At 39.5% G+C, this 18424-nt stretch overlaps 1 protein-coding gene and 1 pseudogene across 3 annotated transcripts in view; one reads left to right on the top strand and one right to left on the bottom strand.

Annotated features, from left to right (window-relative positions):
• The window catches only part of DOCK3 (dedicator of cytokinesis 3), a 209864-nt gene that overhangs the window by 53593 nt on the left and 137847 nt on the right, over window positions 1-18424 (top strand). For all 3 annotated transcript variants that reach the window (XM_056855260.1, XM_056855269.1, XM_056855252.1), the window contains exons 6-10: window positions 99-247; window positions 12347-12431; window positions 14312-14353; window positions 17105-17259; window positions 18322-18403. In XM_056855260.1, the coding sequence (XP_056711238.1) occupies window positions 99-247; window positions 12347-12431; window positions 14312-14353; window positions 17105-17259; window positions 18322-18403 (513 nt within the window). The remainder of the gene's footprint in view (window positions 1-98; window positions 248-12346; window positions 12432-14311; window positions 14354-17104; window positions 17260-18321; window positions 18404-18424) is intronic.
• Window positions 13722-13898, bottom strand: LOC130493626 (U2 spliceosomal RNA; annotated as a pseudogene).

Genomic DNA, 18424 nt, shown 5'->3' with positions numbered 1-18424 from the left:
TCAACAGGTATCAAGTAATTCAACAGTTTAAATTAATGTAATTAAAAATTTCAATTCTTTTCCTCTCGTTCTCTCCACTCCTAAATGAAACATCACAGAAACATAAAGTAGATCTTTTCTACAAACTGCGTCATGTGATGAATGAACTAATTGATCTTCGCAGACAGCTACTCTCAGGTCATTTGACCCAAGACCAAGTGCGAGAGGTGAAGAGGCATCTCACTGTACGATTGGACTGGGGTAATGAGTAAGTATGGGTATTGTTTGTTTGATTTAAGATGTCATTGTAACTGCTACTGAGTACAACTGGAACTTGCTTGCTGATGTCCAAATACAGATTTTAATACCGTTCCTTATTTTTATGTTTATAGGGGAAGAAAAGATATAATTCAAAATGTTGAAACCACACATCTGTTTGTCTTACCTAAACTGTAAATCAGGGGATGAGTTCAAAGTCCATTTAATTTTTTGCCTGTTCCTTTTGGATGTTAAATCCGAAGAATTATGTACAGCAGGTGCACACAAAGAATGAATCTTACAAATCTCATTGAAATAAATTAAAGTTTAAACTTCACTAAATTTTCACAAGATTGTATATAATATCTGTGTTATGTTTATCAAAAATTACTACCTTATCACTATAAATTTAAAGCATGTTGACAAAGTGGCTGTGTAATAGCGTTGGAACGTCAGAAGTGATGGCAGGAAATTGGCGCTAAAAAGAAACATTCTAATTTATTCCCCCAAAATATACTTTTTTCATAACTGTTTATTTATTAAGACTTTTTGATTGCCCTCCATAAAATATGAACTTGGAGCAGTTTGCAAATACATAAAGCCATTACCTTAAAATGTAAATACCATAATTTAGCTTGTAATAACCCAGAATCCAGTACTATACATCCGCATTGCTACTGGTTCTCAAAACAACCTTTGCTTTTGAAGAAAAAATAGGTCCCCCAGTTTGGAACTTTGGTGTGATCCAAGACTAATATTCAATAAGGTGGCATAAATCACTCTACATTCTATACCCTGCACCTGTTTGTTTCTGTCCTGCACTCATTCTAGTTTATTTAATAGAAAAGTTTAATAGGGTGGATCCTACGCCTATCCTACCACCCCACTGAAAAAAGCTTATTTATTTATTAAAATATTTATACCCCATCTTTTCATTTTGGCTCAAGTTTGAAGCCTTCCTCCAACTTAAGTGGTTCTTTGTCCAACGGAAGAAAGGCTGGAGGAAGACTACTTGAGTGATGGTTGGATCTACTCTATTATTATTATTTTAAATTCCTACTTGATCAGGAGGGAAAGTCTTGCATTGTTTTTATGTCTTTCCTTGTCCCTATGTCTTCATCTCCTACTTCATTATAGGAAACCATCTTTTTGTGTATGTCAGTGCTGAATTTGACTTGTTGCACCCTTGCATGCACTGTTTTTAGATACCTTATACGGGTACCATAGATTTAGTTGTGTGTGATTGGGAAGTGTACAAAACATGATTGCCAGGACAATGAGGCATAAAAGTGAAGTGAAATGTGACAATAGTGCTTGTTTGGTCAGAGCCACTGCCAACTCTTGTTAAAATTAAATACTATTCTTTTTAGTGGAAAGAACAGAGTTCTTGAAAAATAAGCTGACAGAATTCTATTAAGTGATTTTCAGTGGTATCCTTAGCAAAGATACAGCCTTCTCTAGGAAGTCAGTTGAAGTCAGTGGGCTTAGTAGACTGTGAGCGCAATCCTGAAGGGAGAGGTAGATCCGCAGTGGCCGGGAGCAGACGAGCTGCGCCGCCTCCTCAGAGGCTTCCCAGTTGCGGCAGAGCTTTAAAAAGCAGTTTAAAAAATAAAATAAAGGGGAAAAGGGAAAATTCCCCATTGAAAACAGCAAGGCTGTGCCAGCCAAATAAGGTGGTACAGCCCTGCCACCGCTCAAGGGGACATTCATGAGGCGAGAGGGCAGTGGAAGCTGCCTAAAGGCAGCTCCACCCCCCAGGAATGTCCCGGAATGCCCCCCCACACCACACTGGTGCTGGCTTTCCCTTCTGGTAACTCCCTGCCATCATGGCTGTTCTGGCGCCAGGGGACAGCAGTGCCTAGACGCTGGCATGCTTGCCCCCATGCCGGCATAGGTGATAAGGTAGCACCTACACACAGGACATTCTGTGATAAAGAGGCACGTGATAAAGTGGCACCTACACCGGTGTGGGGTCACACCGGCTCCAAAAGAGCTTCACCCCTCCTTTCAGGAATGGGCTGCCCAACTTCTTATGACGGCAGTGTATGTTTTCATATGTATTGCTTAGATGCATAGTTAGTCCTTGACTTCTGTGAACACAATCAACTTCTGGCAGGAAGTCAAATCGGACTCTATAATGTAATAAAATTTGCCTGTAAGAAAAAAAGAAAGCATTGCACTTAGATTTAAGAAGCAAACACCAACTTAAATCCAAAAGAAATGCATAGTCAGCAGTGTGTCACATATAGCTGTCATGATGACCCACTGGCCAGATGCTGATCATCTCTTGGAGGAGGACAAAAAGATTAGCCCTGTCAAAACTGACGAAACAACTGGAACTTGAATGCAAATTTGGCTGCTGGATGTGACTGCCCAACCAAATTCACGTTTCTGTTTTCTTTGCAGTTTAGTCCATCAGGGATTTATGTTCCACTTGTGCACTGTTCTGCCTACACTAGGACATCTAGGTAATATCTAGAAAAAATAGATATGCTGAAATCCTATTGAATGTAAAGAAATGTTAAGCACATACTTAAGTAACCCTGTTTATTTTATTGGGATTTTTTCATGTTTTGGATTGTACTCCTTATGTAGAAGCCAATCCTGTTTGTTTTAGTGGATTTTATGTTCACACAATAGGTTTAGAATTAAGATACATCTCTTAGAAAGATTTATAATGAACATGGGGTTGGATTGATCGGTTGATCATGAAAACAAGAATTGCAGTTCTTTCCTTTGTTTCCCTCTCCACATTAGTCAGTTCTGACTCAGGAAAAGTTAATTCCCTGGGGATGTTGGGACCCATGTGGACTAATGGGACCCAAAGCAAGGCCTCCATAGATAAAAATCATAGAATCATAGAGTTGGAAGGGACCACCAGAGTCATCAAGTCCCACCGCCTGCACAAGGCAGGAAATTCACAACTACCTCCCCTCCCCACACCTCTAGTGACCAGAAGATGGCCAAGATTCCCTCCCTCTCATCATCTGCCTGAGGTCACAGAATCAGCATTGCTGACAGATGGCCATTTAACATCTTCTTAAAAACCTCCATGGAAGGAGAGCTTACCACCTCCCAAGGAAGCCTGTTCCACTGAGGAACTGCTCTAACTGTTAGAAAATTCTTCCTAATGTCTAGACAGAAACTCTTTTGATTTAATTTCAACCCGTTGTTTCTGGTCCAGCCTTCTTGGGCAACAGAAAACAACTCAGCACCATCCTCTATATGACAGCCCCTCAAATACTTGAACATGGTTATCATATCCCCTCTCAGTCTTCTCCTCTTCAGGCTAAACATACCCAGCTCCTTCAACCTTTTCTCATAGGACTTGGTCTCCAGACCCCTCACCATCGTTGTTGCCCTCCTCTGGACAAGTTCCAGCTTGTCTACATCTTTCTAAAATTGTGGTGCCCAAAACTGAACACAGTACTCTAGGTGAGGTCTAACCAGAGCAGAGTAAAGCGATACCATCACTTCGCGTGATCTGGACACTATACTTCTGTTGATGCAGCCCAAGACCACATTTGCCTTTTTAGCTACTGCATCACACTGCTGACTCATGTTCAGTGTTCGGTCTACTAAGACCCCAAGATCCTTTTCACACACACTACTGCTCAGACAAGTCTCCCCCATCCTATAATTATGCATTTGATTTTTCCTACCTAATTGCAGAACTTTACATTTGTCTTTGTTGAAGTGCATTTTATTAGTTCTAGCCCACTTTTCCAGCCTGTCAAGATCATCCTGCATCTTGGCTCTGTCTTCTACCATATTTGCTACCCCTCCCAATTTAGTATCATCTGCAAATTTAATAAGCATCCCTTCTATTCCTTCATCCAAATCATTTATAAAGATGTTGAACAACACAGGGCCCAGCACAGATCCCTGAGGCACTCCACTAGTCACTTCTCTCCAAGTGGATGAGGAACCATTAACTAGCACTCTTTGGGTACAATCTGTCAGCCAGTTGCAGATCTACCTAACAATAATAGGATCTAAACCACATTTTCCCAATTTGTCAACTAGAATACTATGTGGAACCTTATCAAAAGCCTTACTGAAATCTAGATAAACTATGTCTACAGCATAGTTTGACTGAAGTGGATGGGTAGGTTCATATGGGAGAAGGTACTGAAACCAGAAAGATAAGCATGAAACAGTAAAGCATTGAAAATGATCTAACAGTAAGTCAGGAGAAGGAAAACTAAGAGAACAAGATATTCCAGAGGTTTTGGACTGAAAAGTTAAGAGAGAAATGGGATGATAAAACAGAAAAGGGGATTGAGAGAACAAGAGTCAGTGTGGTCAAATTCTTGACCTAGTATTTAGAACGTCCAGGTCTGAATGCCCACTCGTGCCGTGGAAACTTGCTGGGTGACCTTGGACTAGTCACCCAATCTCAGGCCAACTAACCTCACAGGATAATTGAGAAGGTAAAATGGAGGAAATGAGAACAATGTAAGCTGCTTGGGGTCCCAAATTGGGGAGAAAGTTGGACTATAAACAAAGTAAATAAAATAAGAATTAAAAAATACGAATACTTTCTGAGAGTGGAGGGTAAAAAGAAGCACCAGTGGCATACTCTTTCCCAACAAAGAACATACAAAGTGCCTGAGGGGAGAGGGAGTACAGGGAGGTGTGTGTGTAAATTGCCGTCAAGTCGCAGCCGACTTATGGCGACCCCTTTAGGGGGTTTTCCTGGCAAGAGACTAACAGAGGTGGTTTGCCAGTGCCTTCCTCTGTACAGCAACCCTGGTATTCCTTGGTTGTCTCCCATCCAAATACTAACCAGGGCTGACCCTGCTTAGCTTCTGAGATCTGACGAGATCAGGCTAGCCTGGGCCATCCAGGTCAGAGCACAGGGAGGTAGGTGAAGAAATTAATTAAAAAGGAGAAGAATGAGAACAATAACTTGACTATTTCATATAGCTACAGATCCCTACATGGCTTCTGTTTTCATCCTTTCCTCATGCCACAATATGATAACTCTCAGCTTTCTCTGTAAGTAGAACATAGACATTACAGTTTAGATAATGATGCAAGGCAAGAGACACAGTGCATATTCCTTGAACTCTTATGCCAACAAAAACTTGTAGAAGTCTCTTATTATACTTGTAGAAGTATAATATTATACAAGTACTCTAAGCTGCAGTCCTAACCACGTTTACCTGGAAGGAAATACTAGTGGAATTTATTTATAGATAACCATGCTTAGGATCAAGGTATCAGCTCACAAATGAAAAAAGAAAGCATTATGTACAGGGTTTTTCTGAAGAGCTGTGACAATCATATAATAAACATACAACAGAAAGATTATGATGCTCTGTTCTTCCCCAGAGATTCTCTAAAAATTAAAAAAAACCTTTTAAATTATGAATGTTAGGGAATTTTTGTATATTGTAGCATCTGCTTTGCTGTTACCAATGAAATCATCAGAGAGAGAGAGAGCTATCATATCAGTTAAGAATCTTATAGTGATTAAGAGCAGTGGACTCTAATCTGGAGAACTGTGTTGGTTTCCCCTCTCTTCCACATGAAGCCTGCTGGGTGACCTTGGGCCTGTCACAGTTCTCTCAGAACTCTCTCAGCCCATGCAGAGGCAAGCAATGGCAAACCACCTCTGAATGTCTTTTGCCTTGAAAACCCTCTGGGGTTTCCATAAGCCAGCTGTGACTTGATGGCACACATCCACGCACAGTCTGCTCTTAGACTAAATAACATTAATATGAAGATATTTATGTAACAGTTTTCTTTTACAGAAAGCTAAAAGGATATAATGGTTTCGTATGATTTCTCAGGAAATGTATATTGGCACTCAAGTTCTGCTACTCTACAGAAAGTTGCCTGGCACCAGATTTACAAGATTGAAGTGCTAGATGAATCTGTTTTTATTTTCCTATGCCTTTTACATCTCCCTTCCCTTGTGGAGTTTTATTAGTTGCTTTTCAGACTGTCATGCTTTTATCTCACACTTCTAATATGCTTTTCTTGGTTCATCTGATGATGTTTTGGAGAGCCAGTGTGGTGTAGTGGTTAAAAAGTGTTGGACTAGTATCTGGAAGACCCAGGTTTGAATCCCCACTGGCACCATGGAAGCTTGCTGGGTGATCTTGGGCCAGTCTCACTTTCTCAGCCAAGCCTACTTCACAGGGTTGTTGTGAGGATAAAATGGAGGAGAGGTGAATGATGTAAACCATTTTGAGATCCCCTCCCCTTAGAGAGAAAGGTGGTATAAATGAATTCAATATATAAATAAGTTAAATTTCTCTGTTTTTGCTCCTGGTTTTATACTTTTATCGTTTTATGATTAGAATTTTTGTTGTAAGCCAATTTGCACATATTTATATGAAGTGGCAGGATTGGAATATTATAAATAAATATTAATATTAGCATGGAGGGTTAATAGAAGCTAATCAGTTCATTGTGCTGCTTCAGGCAAGATTCCCTTGATCTGAAACTTCCTACAAATGTGTATTTAGCTATTTCTTAAAAAAAAAAAAACGCAAAGAAAGGAAATTCTATGCACTATGTAAGCAGCCTGTTGTATGATTGTTGAATCTTGATTTATTTGGTATGACATCCACACAGGTAGCAAGCTTGGGATTAGTTATTATGAAGGATTAACAGGAATTAAAGAATGAAAATCCTTTGAGCTGAGAATCCATGGTGTTAGAGGATTTTAACTAAATTTAGTATATCAGATTAGGTTCAAAGGTAGCTGTTGTGAAGTGCATTCCTGGACGTTGTCAATGAATGCTATTAATTTATTGATTTTGTATAAACCATAATATAACTGAGAATCATAACTCATAATCTTTAAAAGCATGAGATGTACAAGTTGATTTTCATAAGGATTCATTTCCCTCCTCCAATTTTTAGTTTCATTAAACAGTCTTCATAAATATGGATATGAAGTGACAAAAACAAGACAACCCCACCTGTAGTAATAGCAGTTTTCATATGTTCATCATCATATATATATATAAAGGCAAGCACCGGGTTATTACTGACCCGTGACATTCAGAGATGGTTTGCCATTGCTTGCCTCTGCATAGCGACCTTGGTATCCCTTGGTGGTCTCCCATCCAAGTATTAAGCAGGGCTGACCTTGCGTAACTTCTGAGATCTGATGAATTCAGGCTAATCTGTGGCTATCCAGGTTAGGGCTCATCATATAATACTCATCAGTAACTATAGCATTGAGATTGCGGTTATATATACATTAATTTGAAATAAGTATTGAACAAAGCTGAACTTGCTTCTGAGTGTATATAGGATTGGGCTGTAAATGTAGGATTACCAGAGGAATAGTGTCAAAAATAAGTGACTAAATGGTTCTGGAATGAATTGCAAAGTAAATTGTAACATTTTATTATGAGGGAAGGATATTCACCCAAGAAGATCTCAAATTTGAGCTCATAAAACGTATAACAAAAAGATATCCTGATTAAAATCACTGTATTATATTGGGGAAAGATCCAGATAAGGCTTCTGCTTCTGTCCCATTTTAAAAGGCAAAGTTGCTACATGGACAAATTTATTGTGAAGAAAAAATATAGAATATGACTTCTGTACTGGGGAATCATGCCTCCCCAGCAACTGGCATTCTTTGAAAGTATCTATAATTATGTAAAAAGAGGTGATCTGTTGGATATAATATGCTTAATTTTTAGCAACGTTCTGCTGTGTTCGAGGCTTCTGCAGTAGTACACCAGCCATACCATAAGATAGCTAATTTTATTCATTTATTAAAACATGTATATCTCGCCTTTCCCCTTGATTCAAGTTAGGAAGTGAAATCTCTTCTGCATTCAGAATTAGCAGGAAACAAAAAGCAAGAATAAATATATTATTTTCTAAAGGCAGAGAGGTTTATAAAAACTTACAGTGTAAATTTATAGCCAGCAGATTTACGACAAACCAAGGGAATAAATGAACAAGTGTTCTGCTTCTGGAGCTCCTAAGACTGGGTGTGGAAACTGGAACTCCTAATGACAGAATGATGATACTAGAAGCTGGTCTCTTGATCTTGCATGATTAGTTGCCTGCTGTCCTTTACAGCACTACAACAAAGCAAAAACACTTATGCTGTGTTTCACTACTATGAGTGAGGGGAATGTAGGATTGCTGATATCCTGCTTTATTCAACATGTTATTGGCATTTTGCCTATTCAGATCCATAGAAGTCTTTATAGTCCTATGTCAGTCCCCCCTAACGCTCCAAATCTATAGGATCAGGCTGTTAGCTTGATACTCATCTGTTTCTTGCACATTGATTGTCCTGTTATGAACTTTCTCTTAGTACTTACTTAAGCAAGGCCACGTGGAAAGCACCCATGAAGGTGCTTTCCAGCCATGCTGGATCAGACCAAGGCCCATCAAGTCCAGCCATCTGTTCACTCAGTGGCCAACCAGGTGCCTCTAGGAAATCGACTGCAGTAGCATTATCCTGCCTGTGTTCTCCCTGTACACTCTCTCCATACCGTGCACAATTTTATAGACCTCTATCATGTCTCCCCTTAACTGCCTTCTTTCCAAACTAAACAGCAGCTGCACACTAGATTGACATCTTCATTGAGCTATCCACTACCACTCCAAGATTCTCTTCTTGGTCTGCCGCTGCCAGAACAGATCCCATCAGTATATGCGTGAAGTTGGGATTTTTTGCCCCAATATGCATCACTGTACACTTGCTCACATTGAATCTCATTTACCATTTTAATGCCCATTTCTTCAGTTTTTGAATCTTTTCACAGTCTGTTTTTGTTTTAACCACCCTAAATAATTTGGTGTCATCTGCAAACATGGCCACCTCGCTGTTCACCCCCAACTCCAGGTCACTGATGAACAGGTTGAAAAGCACCAGTCCCAACACAGATTCCTGAGGGACCCCACTGCTCACATCCCTCCATTGTGAGAACTGACCACCGATTCCTACTCTCTGCTTCCTATTTTTCAGCCAGCTCTCAATCCATAAGAGGACTTGTCCTCTTATCCCATGGCTATGAAGTTTGCTTAGCAGTCTTTGGTGGGGGACTTTGTCAAAAGCCTTTTGGAAATCCAAATACGCAATGTCCACATGCTTATTCCTGTCCACATGCTTATTGACACTTTCATGTCTCCTGCGGGTCTTCTTTCTTTGGGGACTTCTTTGTTTAGCATAGTGGCTCTTTCTGATGCAGGAAGGGGCTGTGGGAACTGGGGGGGAAAGGTGGCTCTTCTCCCGATTCACTGCTCCCCCCTTCCTTTCTCTATTCTTTGGGCCCTGCTTAACAGACCCTGGCCCTACATATCTCCCCCCTCCTCAAGCCCCTTTCAGCTCATCGGACCCCTCTCAGCCATTCCTGCAGCAGCCCTGAAAACGCAAATCTTTGTTCTGCACAGAGGGAGCAGGAAATGGGTCCTCCTTGTGCCTCTCTAGGACTGTGGACTCTCTCCCTTTAACTGTTTTGGGCCATTACGTTACATGGATCAATCCAACATTAAATCGCTAATCTGAGCATTCAAAAAATTTAAAAAGTAGGAGGTGGGGTAAAGGAAGGGGGTCCTGCTCTTCTTAGCTCCATGTTTCAAGCACTCTTCCATTGTTCCTGTGGCATCAAAACCTAGCTGCTCAAAGACATTGTGTTTTGAAAGAAAAAAGGGAGAATCTGGGCATTAACACACATGGTAAGCTTGGCGAGGAGAGGGAAGGCTGTACTTCCTCAAATTGAGAAGAGAAAGCTTCAAATGTGAGAATCTCCCCCTCTTTGTGAATCCCCCTGGATCAAATGCAGAAAGGGAGGGAGATTCTCACATTCATGCTAAATTTGATCCAGTGTTTAAATGCTAATCCCCTCATCATTTTTTTTTTTAAATTTGGGAGGGAAATGGGTGGAGGGAGGGGAAGTGAGGGGAGATGAGCAAAATAGTAGGTGTGAACGAGGGAAGGGTGTTTGGTAGGGTGGAGACATAAAGACAGTTTCCAGATGTTCGCACACTCAAGGGAAGCTGCCTCAGAAACAGAGTAAGAAAAACGTGGTAAAAGTGTTTGGGAAAACAATGGAGAATAAATTATGTGAAAAGGTTTCCAGTATCAAACGGAGGAAAAAACATGCGGACATGAAAAAATACAATGTAGCTTTTGACAGTACGAAACAAGTTAATGTAGTCAAACTATAAGAAAAAGCTAACTAGAAAATGCATGGAAAATGCACTTGGGAGAGGCATGAAGATTGGTGATGTCTAAGAGATGATCAGGGTTAACTGTTGTATCATCCAAAAATTACATTTGCAAAATTTCACTAGCTTTGATTACTTATACTACAAATCTTGGGTCATGTTTTATGGCCAAGAAGGTATGAGGAGCTCTGAGCGTTCAAAATGGGCTTTGATCAATGCCTTCCTGGCTCATCCAGGATATTCCCATGCAAGGAATACCTTTTATCAGTTCTTTGCTTGCATCAAGAAAAGTTTCTTTCCATGTGAAAAGGGATGTTTTCATTCCAAAATGTTTTTGGAGTATTTTATGTTCTTAACGTTTTTGAAGGTAAGTGCAAAAGGGGGGGCACACCACTAGAGAGTCAAAGCAGAGAAGAAAAACGATGGTGCAGAGGGGGGAAATGTTTTTTATGACATTTTACTCAAAGATCCTTATGTATTTTGTACATTGTTTCATCAAGGGATCAAAAATAATCTATAAAAACACTTTCATCCCCCCTTTTAAGTAAATTACAGAGAATTAAAAACTGAAGACAAACAATTCGTTGCCAATAGAGTGTGGCAAAACTATTTTATAGGAGCTATACAATGTTCTGACTTAAACTGAGATGAAGTAGTTGAGGCTTTTTTTAAAACAAAACAAAACTGTTTTTATATATTATTGTAGATCCCCTAATGAAAATGCATGCCTAGGGATATTTGAAGAAAAGAGCAAGAGTCCAGTAGCACCTTAGAGACTAACAAAATGCTACTGGATTCTTGCTCTTTTTTACTGCTACACTAACATGGCTACCTATAGGGATATTTGAGTGAAACATAAGAAAAATCTTTTTTCCCACTGCACCATTGTTATTTCTTTTCCGCTTTGATTCTTGTCTATGTAGGCCAAAGATATTTGGGGTGCACACATAATTTGTGCTAATGGAGACAAGGAGCTGGAAAACAAAACTCTCTCGCTTCATGGCAGGTAGCAAAAAGTTCCTGGATTAAGCTAGAGTGGAAGGGGGAGGTGTGTTTGGAATCACACACATGTACATAAAGACATGGCCCTTGATGCATGGGATAGAAGTGGCAGTGACAATAACACGCTTCCTCTTTTTCTCACCTAAACTCAATGAGAGGCTTGAATACCTAGACCCATACCCTCACCTCCGTGTTATTAGAATGTGCTGTAAACCATTGAATCCAAATGTGGTGTCTGTGGTTGCCATGATGCCTGTCAATGGGTTTCTTGGCACCCATGCTTCTTCAACAATGCATCTCTTCCACAAAGGGAAGAGCCAGTCGCCACATTGGAAACCCTATTTGAGTGGAAAGGCAACATAGAAATGTTTTGAAGAGATAAAATCCTAGCTTTCTTCTACCTCACTAGAACAGCATTTGCTTCAGAAAACTCATCCCCTTTGTGTCTAAAGAGAGCGCCTTTTCAAAAACAGCCATCTCCATCATAGGATGATGCTTGACTTGCAACCTCCCAACATTTAATGATTGGCCCCAGCACTTCATGGCAGCCATTTTGTGGTGGCACCCATTCACCACCTTCAGAATGACCCACAGACTCAACAAGATTGAATCTCCTGCTGTAAGCAAAGTGCAGGATCAAGGAAAGTACCCTTGTTTGAAATACACTACTCAAGCAACTAAGCACATGTTTGCTACGAAGAAAGTAGTATATCCTCCTTCCTGTGTCTGAGAATAGCAGTCTGTAAGGCCCTGTGGAGTAAATATGTTTGTAATATTTGTATTTTCTGAAAAAAATGCTTTGTGGAACTGAACTGGAGCCTTAAATCAGTTTTAACATACTGTTATTTCCATAGGCTAAGTTCCTATATCTGTATGTAGGCTAGGTACATGGACAATGTAAAATGTATTTTACTGTTGATTGGAGCCTGCTTTTTTATTTTCACAGGCATCTGGGTTTGGATCTTGTTCCACGGAAAGACTTTGAGGTGGCGGATTCTGATCAAATCAGTGTCTCGGATCTATACAAAATGGTAAGGTGTCTTGAGGTAGATAATTCTGTGTATTAAAGTCAAAACAAATTTATTCTAATATTGCTGATTTCAGCAACTGCAGTCCAGCATTCTGTACCTTAAGCATAAAGATGGGCGTACTCTATTAGACTAGTTGGAGATTAATTTGCAGAAAATATTATGAATCAACTGCAGAATGTACAGAGACATGAAGAAGCTCTCATCTACACTGAAACAGTGCATTCATCAGCCTTTCTACTCTGGGTTCATCAGCCATCCTACTCTTCTCATGTGCAGACAACCCTTTTGTTTTATGGGGGATTTAACCCCCCATGTTTTTTTTTTGTTTTTTTTTTTTACTGGTTTCAGATTTTTCTGCAAACCTGGGATCCTCCCAAGTTTGGAGAAAAATTTCCATTCTCTCTGTGTGGGCCTGATCTGTGGATTTAGATATCCGCATATCTACCCACATTTGAGAAATAGATATATAGAAGATGCTGCTGCTTCTGGGTTCAGGAATACCATTGGTTTCTCTCTTCTTCTCCCATACTGGTGGAACGTCTTCCAGTCTCAGTGTGAAATGGCTAGGCCCCAGGCTACAGGCCCCAGCTGGTAAGTCTATACCCATCAGTGTTCTATACAGAGATATGAAGAAGAAAGACAAATTGCTTACCTGCAATTGTTATTTGACTAGTCATCTGTGCATTCATTTCACCAGCCCACCTTACTTGTAACAGGTCCCTATAACTTGCTGTGGCATGCTCTTTATTTTGGAAGAAACTGACTCCTTTTTCCACTTGGGCTTGCACAGTGGCTACTGATATCTCTGAGGGGAGAAGGCTCTTGTACCTCAAAGCCAGATCTACAAGTTTTGAATTGTAGCTCTGCACAGACATAGAGCCCCCATTATATATGTATTAAATACATAATAACTGGTTATGTCCCATGGATTTCAAAGGGACTTACACACACATGTTCTGTATTGCTACTTATGTTTGGTAAAGTTTAACACTTGAAAACTTCAGCTTGATCCATATTTAAGAGAATGTAAATCCCACTGTACTCCATGGTGCTTACTGCCAAGGCAGTTTTCAGGGTTCAGTAGAATCTTAAGCTAGTAAGACTTAGCATTTTCCCCTAGAAGCTGTAACTCTGGTTAAGCATTCTTGCAACATGAAAGCATTGTGTACGTAAGGTACAACGCCATGCTCAACTTGCATGTCACACCAATTTGTAGTTTAGTCATATTGAATAGTGCAGTTTTTGAAAATGTGCCAGCATAGACCAGTAGAAATAAATATATTTGTTTAAGTTAGTTTAAGTTAAACAGTTTGTAAAATGTGTATCCACTGTCAACTAATTCTTCCCAAACACCCTTCTCCACAGTCTTGAAATTCACAATATTTATCTGCACACTAACAATAACTCATTTTATTACAAACGACAAAAGAACTACACTTGATCTTAGCCAAAAGGCTGAGAAGTGATACAAAAGAAAAATTCTGACACTATACTGCTAACGTGTTACTGTAAGTTTAGAGAAGAATAACAATCAACACAATGGGTTTATGTTTTTCAGGATGCTGTGCTAGACAACATCTTTGTGTAAGATTGGTGTGCCAAACATTGGCAAAGCAATACTCTTCTTTTCCTGGCTGTTGCCCTAGTGTTATATCCTCGTATAGGACACCTGCAGAGTGCTGCATTTTGATATGACATGAGGCTGGTATCAATATTTAGGTCATTTTCATGTCATTTAATAAAGATAGGTCTTTAGAAAAGTACATAGCTATTTAAATTAGATTAATCTGAAAATAATCTCAATTCTGTTTAGTGCTATGAGCAAAAAGTAAAAAAGTATCCTTAAACATAAGCAACTTTTTTTTTTTAAACCTTTGCAGCATTTATCCAGTAGGCATAGTGTGCAGCAGAGCACATCACAGGTAAGATAAGCTACAGGAGCTTTGTTCCTTTCCTCACTGAAGTAACTCATAATTGAAGAAATGATAAGTTGTGTCTTACATTTAGAGTAGCTGCTTTTGCATCCTACCCTGTGTTTATTAGCGTTTAGAACTATATGTTCAGTGTTGTGATGGTGCAGGTTTTGTTCTGCCTTTTGTTGAAACAGTTCAATGAAGGGGTTTGCCTTATACCAATAATTTTATTCTTACAGTAAGGAAGCAAGAATGCCTCTTGTACTGCGTGTGGCTCTGTTCAGATGAAGCGATAGGGAGTTGTATGCATTTCGTTTTACTACCTAGTTCCAGAATATAGAAAAAATATATTCTATTTAAGCACCATACTATTACAATTACAGATTTGAGGAAGAGGAAATGTCTGAAACATTAGGTGAAGTCCAGTTTTATGAACCATGTTATTCATGGCCATGGCACATGTTGGTTGATGCGCTACACTATATCCTCCATGTATAGTCCTTTTTCTTCCTTGTCATCTTTATGCATGCACACATATAAGTTCATTTCTTCTAGAGCTAAATGCTTAAAAGTGGCACCAAGAGTCCCATTCCCAAAAAGGAGAGCAAGTACATTATGCATGCCTCCTGCACATGCTTCCTGCTCAGTTTACTTTTGACCACTACAGCAGTTCCATTGTTGGGAATTGTCTCTTCATCAACTGAACGTTCTTTCTCTCTCTTCTCTGACTCTTTCATTTTCATTTTCTCTCCTTTTCTCTCTTTCTTGCTCTCTCTCTCTCTTTCTCTTTCTTGCCCTTCCTTCCTTGTCCTTTCATCTATTCATTCGTTTTGGGTTTCTTTGAGGGTTTTCCTGTTGCCCTGCACTGCTACGTGCTGCTGACAATCAATATGGGCATCACTCCAGTTTAATCAAACTTCTAAATGCAGTACAGCTATTGGGCCCTTGCTGTGGCAGCAGTTCTTCAGCTCTGCATGTGGCAATTGCTGTCTGTTTACCGCAGTGGCTGCTGCAAGGGATTTTTCCCAATGGCCTTAATGGCCCACCCCAGTGTGTATCATGTTTTTCCATTTTTACAGAGACATTTTCAGTGGGATCCAAGCCCCAATATCCATCAGTGTTTTTGCTCTTTTTAAAATATGCATTTTTAAGGTATATATGTAACATTAATTAGGATTAATAAATTGTTAACATTGTGGTATTCACAGTCAGGTTGCTTAACACTGAGATTTAAAAAAAATGTGAAAATGTATTCTTCTAGTGAAGTGACAATTTATCCACACTGATTTTTCTTGTATGAAACCAGGGAGTTTTGATCTGGATTAAATCATGTGGAGTACTTCTTTGGCAAATGAATGAACATATATTACCCAATTTGTTTCTTACCAAATTTACCCGATTTTATCACCCTATATCCCAAGTTTGATTATTGCATGCCTGAGAGGAGACAGCAATTTCTGTTCTTGTAGTGATTTTGCTAGTACCCTTAAAAGGTTCCTATCTAATTTTAACCAGCCAAGATGGATGTGCTTGAAGAAAGCAAGAGTTCACACTCCTTACCTCATGTATTTTGTCCTTATTTCATGGTAACTGACTGAAAGAACTGAATTAACTGTATTGCTGAGGCTGGCTGGATGCAAGTGATTTTATTACCAGAAAGTGTCTCAAACATATCACAATGATCCTTGATTAATGACTTGGGCTAGATTCAGTCAGATTGTAGCAGGCCATTTACCAGATGGAACAGAGTTTCTCTATGTGTTGCATAGATAAAGTAGTTTTTAAAAAGAGCTTCAGGCTGCTTTCACTGTCACTTAAACAGAGGTCTGTGCGATATTTTTACTAAACAGGTCATCTGTCCTCAAGCATGTGACTGTGTCTCATTTTGGTCTTTGGACCAAGCTGGCTTACACAGTTCAGAGCCTGGGAAAAGACACTGACTTCGATGTAGAACTACTGTATGGATTAAAGAGAATGGATATGCTCATCAAAACGTTCCCAGTTACAGGAATGCAAACCGCAGCAGATGGTCAAATACTGGTTTTTCAGGGGGAAAGAATCAGGAAATTTATGGGAATATAAACTTACTATTAACATGTAATAGGAAAAATAGGATAGACTAGTTTGCAACCTTGGTCATAGGGTTCTGTTGACATGAGATTGTCGTAGTGCATAAGGCATCCTCACCTTTTGTACCTAGCTGTTTACAGTGTACCCTTCTACTAGATGTTAGGTGATCTCTTAAAGCATTGTATATTTTAACTGAGAAATGTAGTCACCCCTCTGTCAAACACAATAATGTACAAATTACAATTTACAATGTACAGTTGTAAAGGAGACACGAATCTACTTTATGTGATGGTCAAAAATGTATTTTGCTATTGCTAAATTTCTAAATAAGCCAAAGAAAAAACTAGTATCTATAAAATGGAAAGTATGACAGATATCTAGCAGAGAGCACTTAATGAGTGTATATATATGAAATATTTCCACAGAAAATAAAGCATTTGGGTTGGATCCCACATGAAATCTCTTCTAATGGAAGATATTTCCATCTGTGGAGCAGGATTTCTCTCTTCCCCCTCCTGCTCAAAATGCAGCTCAAAATGCCCCCCGTGCTACTCCTAATGACAGGAAGTGCCCAGGGAGGAGAGTGAGTCAATGGTCTACTGTGGGAGGGGGAAATCGGCAAAAATTACCTCCCTTTCTATGAGAGGAAATTTCTACTGGATCCAACACTATTTCTCTTTTTAACATCAGGTAGATACAATGCGCCCACGTCATGGAGAGGCATGCCGTTTACCAGTCCCTCACCACTTCTTTCTGAGTCTAAAGAGTTTCACTTATAATACAATTGGAGAGGATGCAGATGTCTTCTTTTTTTTGTATGATGTTCGAGAAAGCAAGCAAATCAGGTAAGTCAAAATCAGCCTTTTTCATTGTGCAGATTAGAATAGTGTATTCAAAGTTTATGATAATCAGATTAAAATATTTCCATTACCTGTGTTAGATCATGTGATGTATGAGTGGAAGGGATTTGAGGTGGCGGATCTTTTCCACCTCCCCTTTCCCCCAGCGACCTCCTGAGATCTCTGACAATCTGACAGGAGCTCCTTGAAAAAAATGCCAGGAGGGTGCTATGAAAAGATGGGAATTGGGCAGCATCACTTCCCTCTTACACTGATGCATCCTCTTACATCAGCACAAATTCCACCAGCAGAAGAATGAGGAGAGGCAATGATACCTAGCTCTCTCCCTCTTTATAGCAGCTCCATGGCATTTTGTCCATTAGCTTGGTTCAGATAATTACATGCTTACAGTGCAGCCTTAAGAGATGGGAGTAAGCCCCACTGAATACAGTTGAGAGGGATTCTCAGGAGACCTGCTTAGGATGGCACTGCTCATTATATATCTAATCAGCTAATACAGTTATGTATATGAGCAGAACTCTCAACAGCCCTTTCTGTCATTCCTGCCTAAGGATCTTTGGATAGGGCAGACTGGAAATGGAAATAACAGGGAAACAGTTGATCAGTGGAACATGCCGCCTAAAACTACTGTGGGAATCTTCTTCAGACTTAAAAAAATAGACAATTTACAAAGATGTTTAAATGTCTCTGTGCAAAGGAGTCAGTGGTACATCACTTGTGAGTTTCTTTTTATCTCTGTTGTTTTGTCTTCAGACCAAGATTATTTTATTAAGACGAATGTATAATGATGAATTACTATACTTTCATCAATATCATAAGTATTAATTCATTCTCTTCATCTGTAGGGAGCAGGTAGGGGAGACTATTGACTGAACTGGTCACAGTATCTTATGAATGTAGCTGTACTTTTTCCAGAATAAGGTGACTAGATTGTTGAATAAAATTAGTTAAACTTTTGGAAATTTTGACTAGCAAGCAGAGTAGAAAACATATACTTAGATACCTCTTGTGTTTAAGTCATTTTTTGTTATTCCTTTTGTCTTTCAGTGAAAGGTTTCTGGTAAGGTTAAACAAGAATGGAGGCCCCAAAAATCCAGACAAGATTGACCGAATGTGTGCAGTTTTCACAGTAAGTAACACTTCTAATTTT

This window comes from Euleptes europaea, chromosome 1 (genome assembly GCF_029931775.1).
Source record: "Euleptes europaea isolate rEulEur1 chromosome 1, rEulEur1.hap1, whole genome shotgun sequence".
NCBI lineage: Eukaryota > Metazoa > Chordata > Lepidosauria > Squamata > Sphaerodactylidae > Euleptes > Euleptes europaea.
Note: the sequence above shows the minus strand (reverse complement) of the source record. Positions and strands in the feature narration are given on the sequence as shown.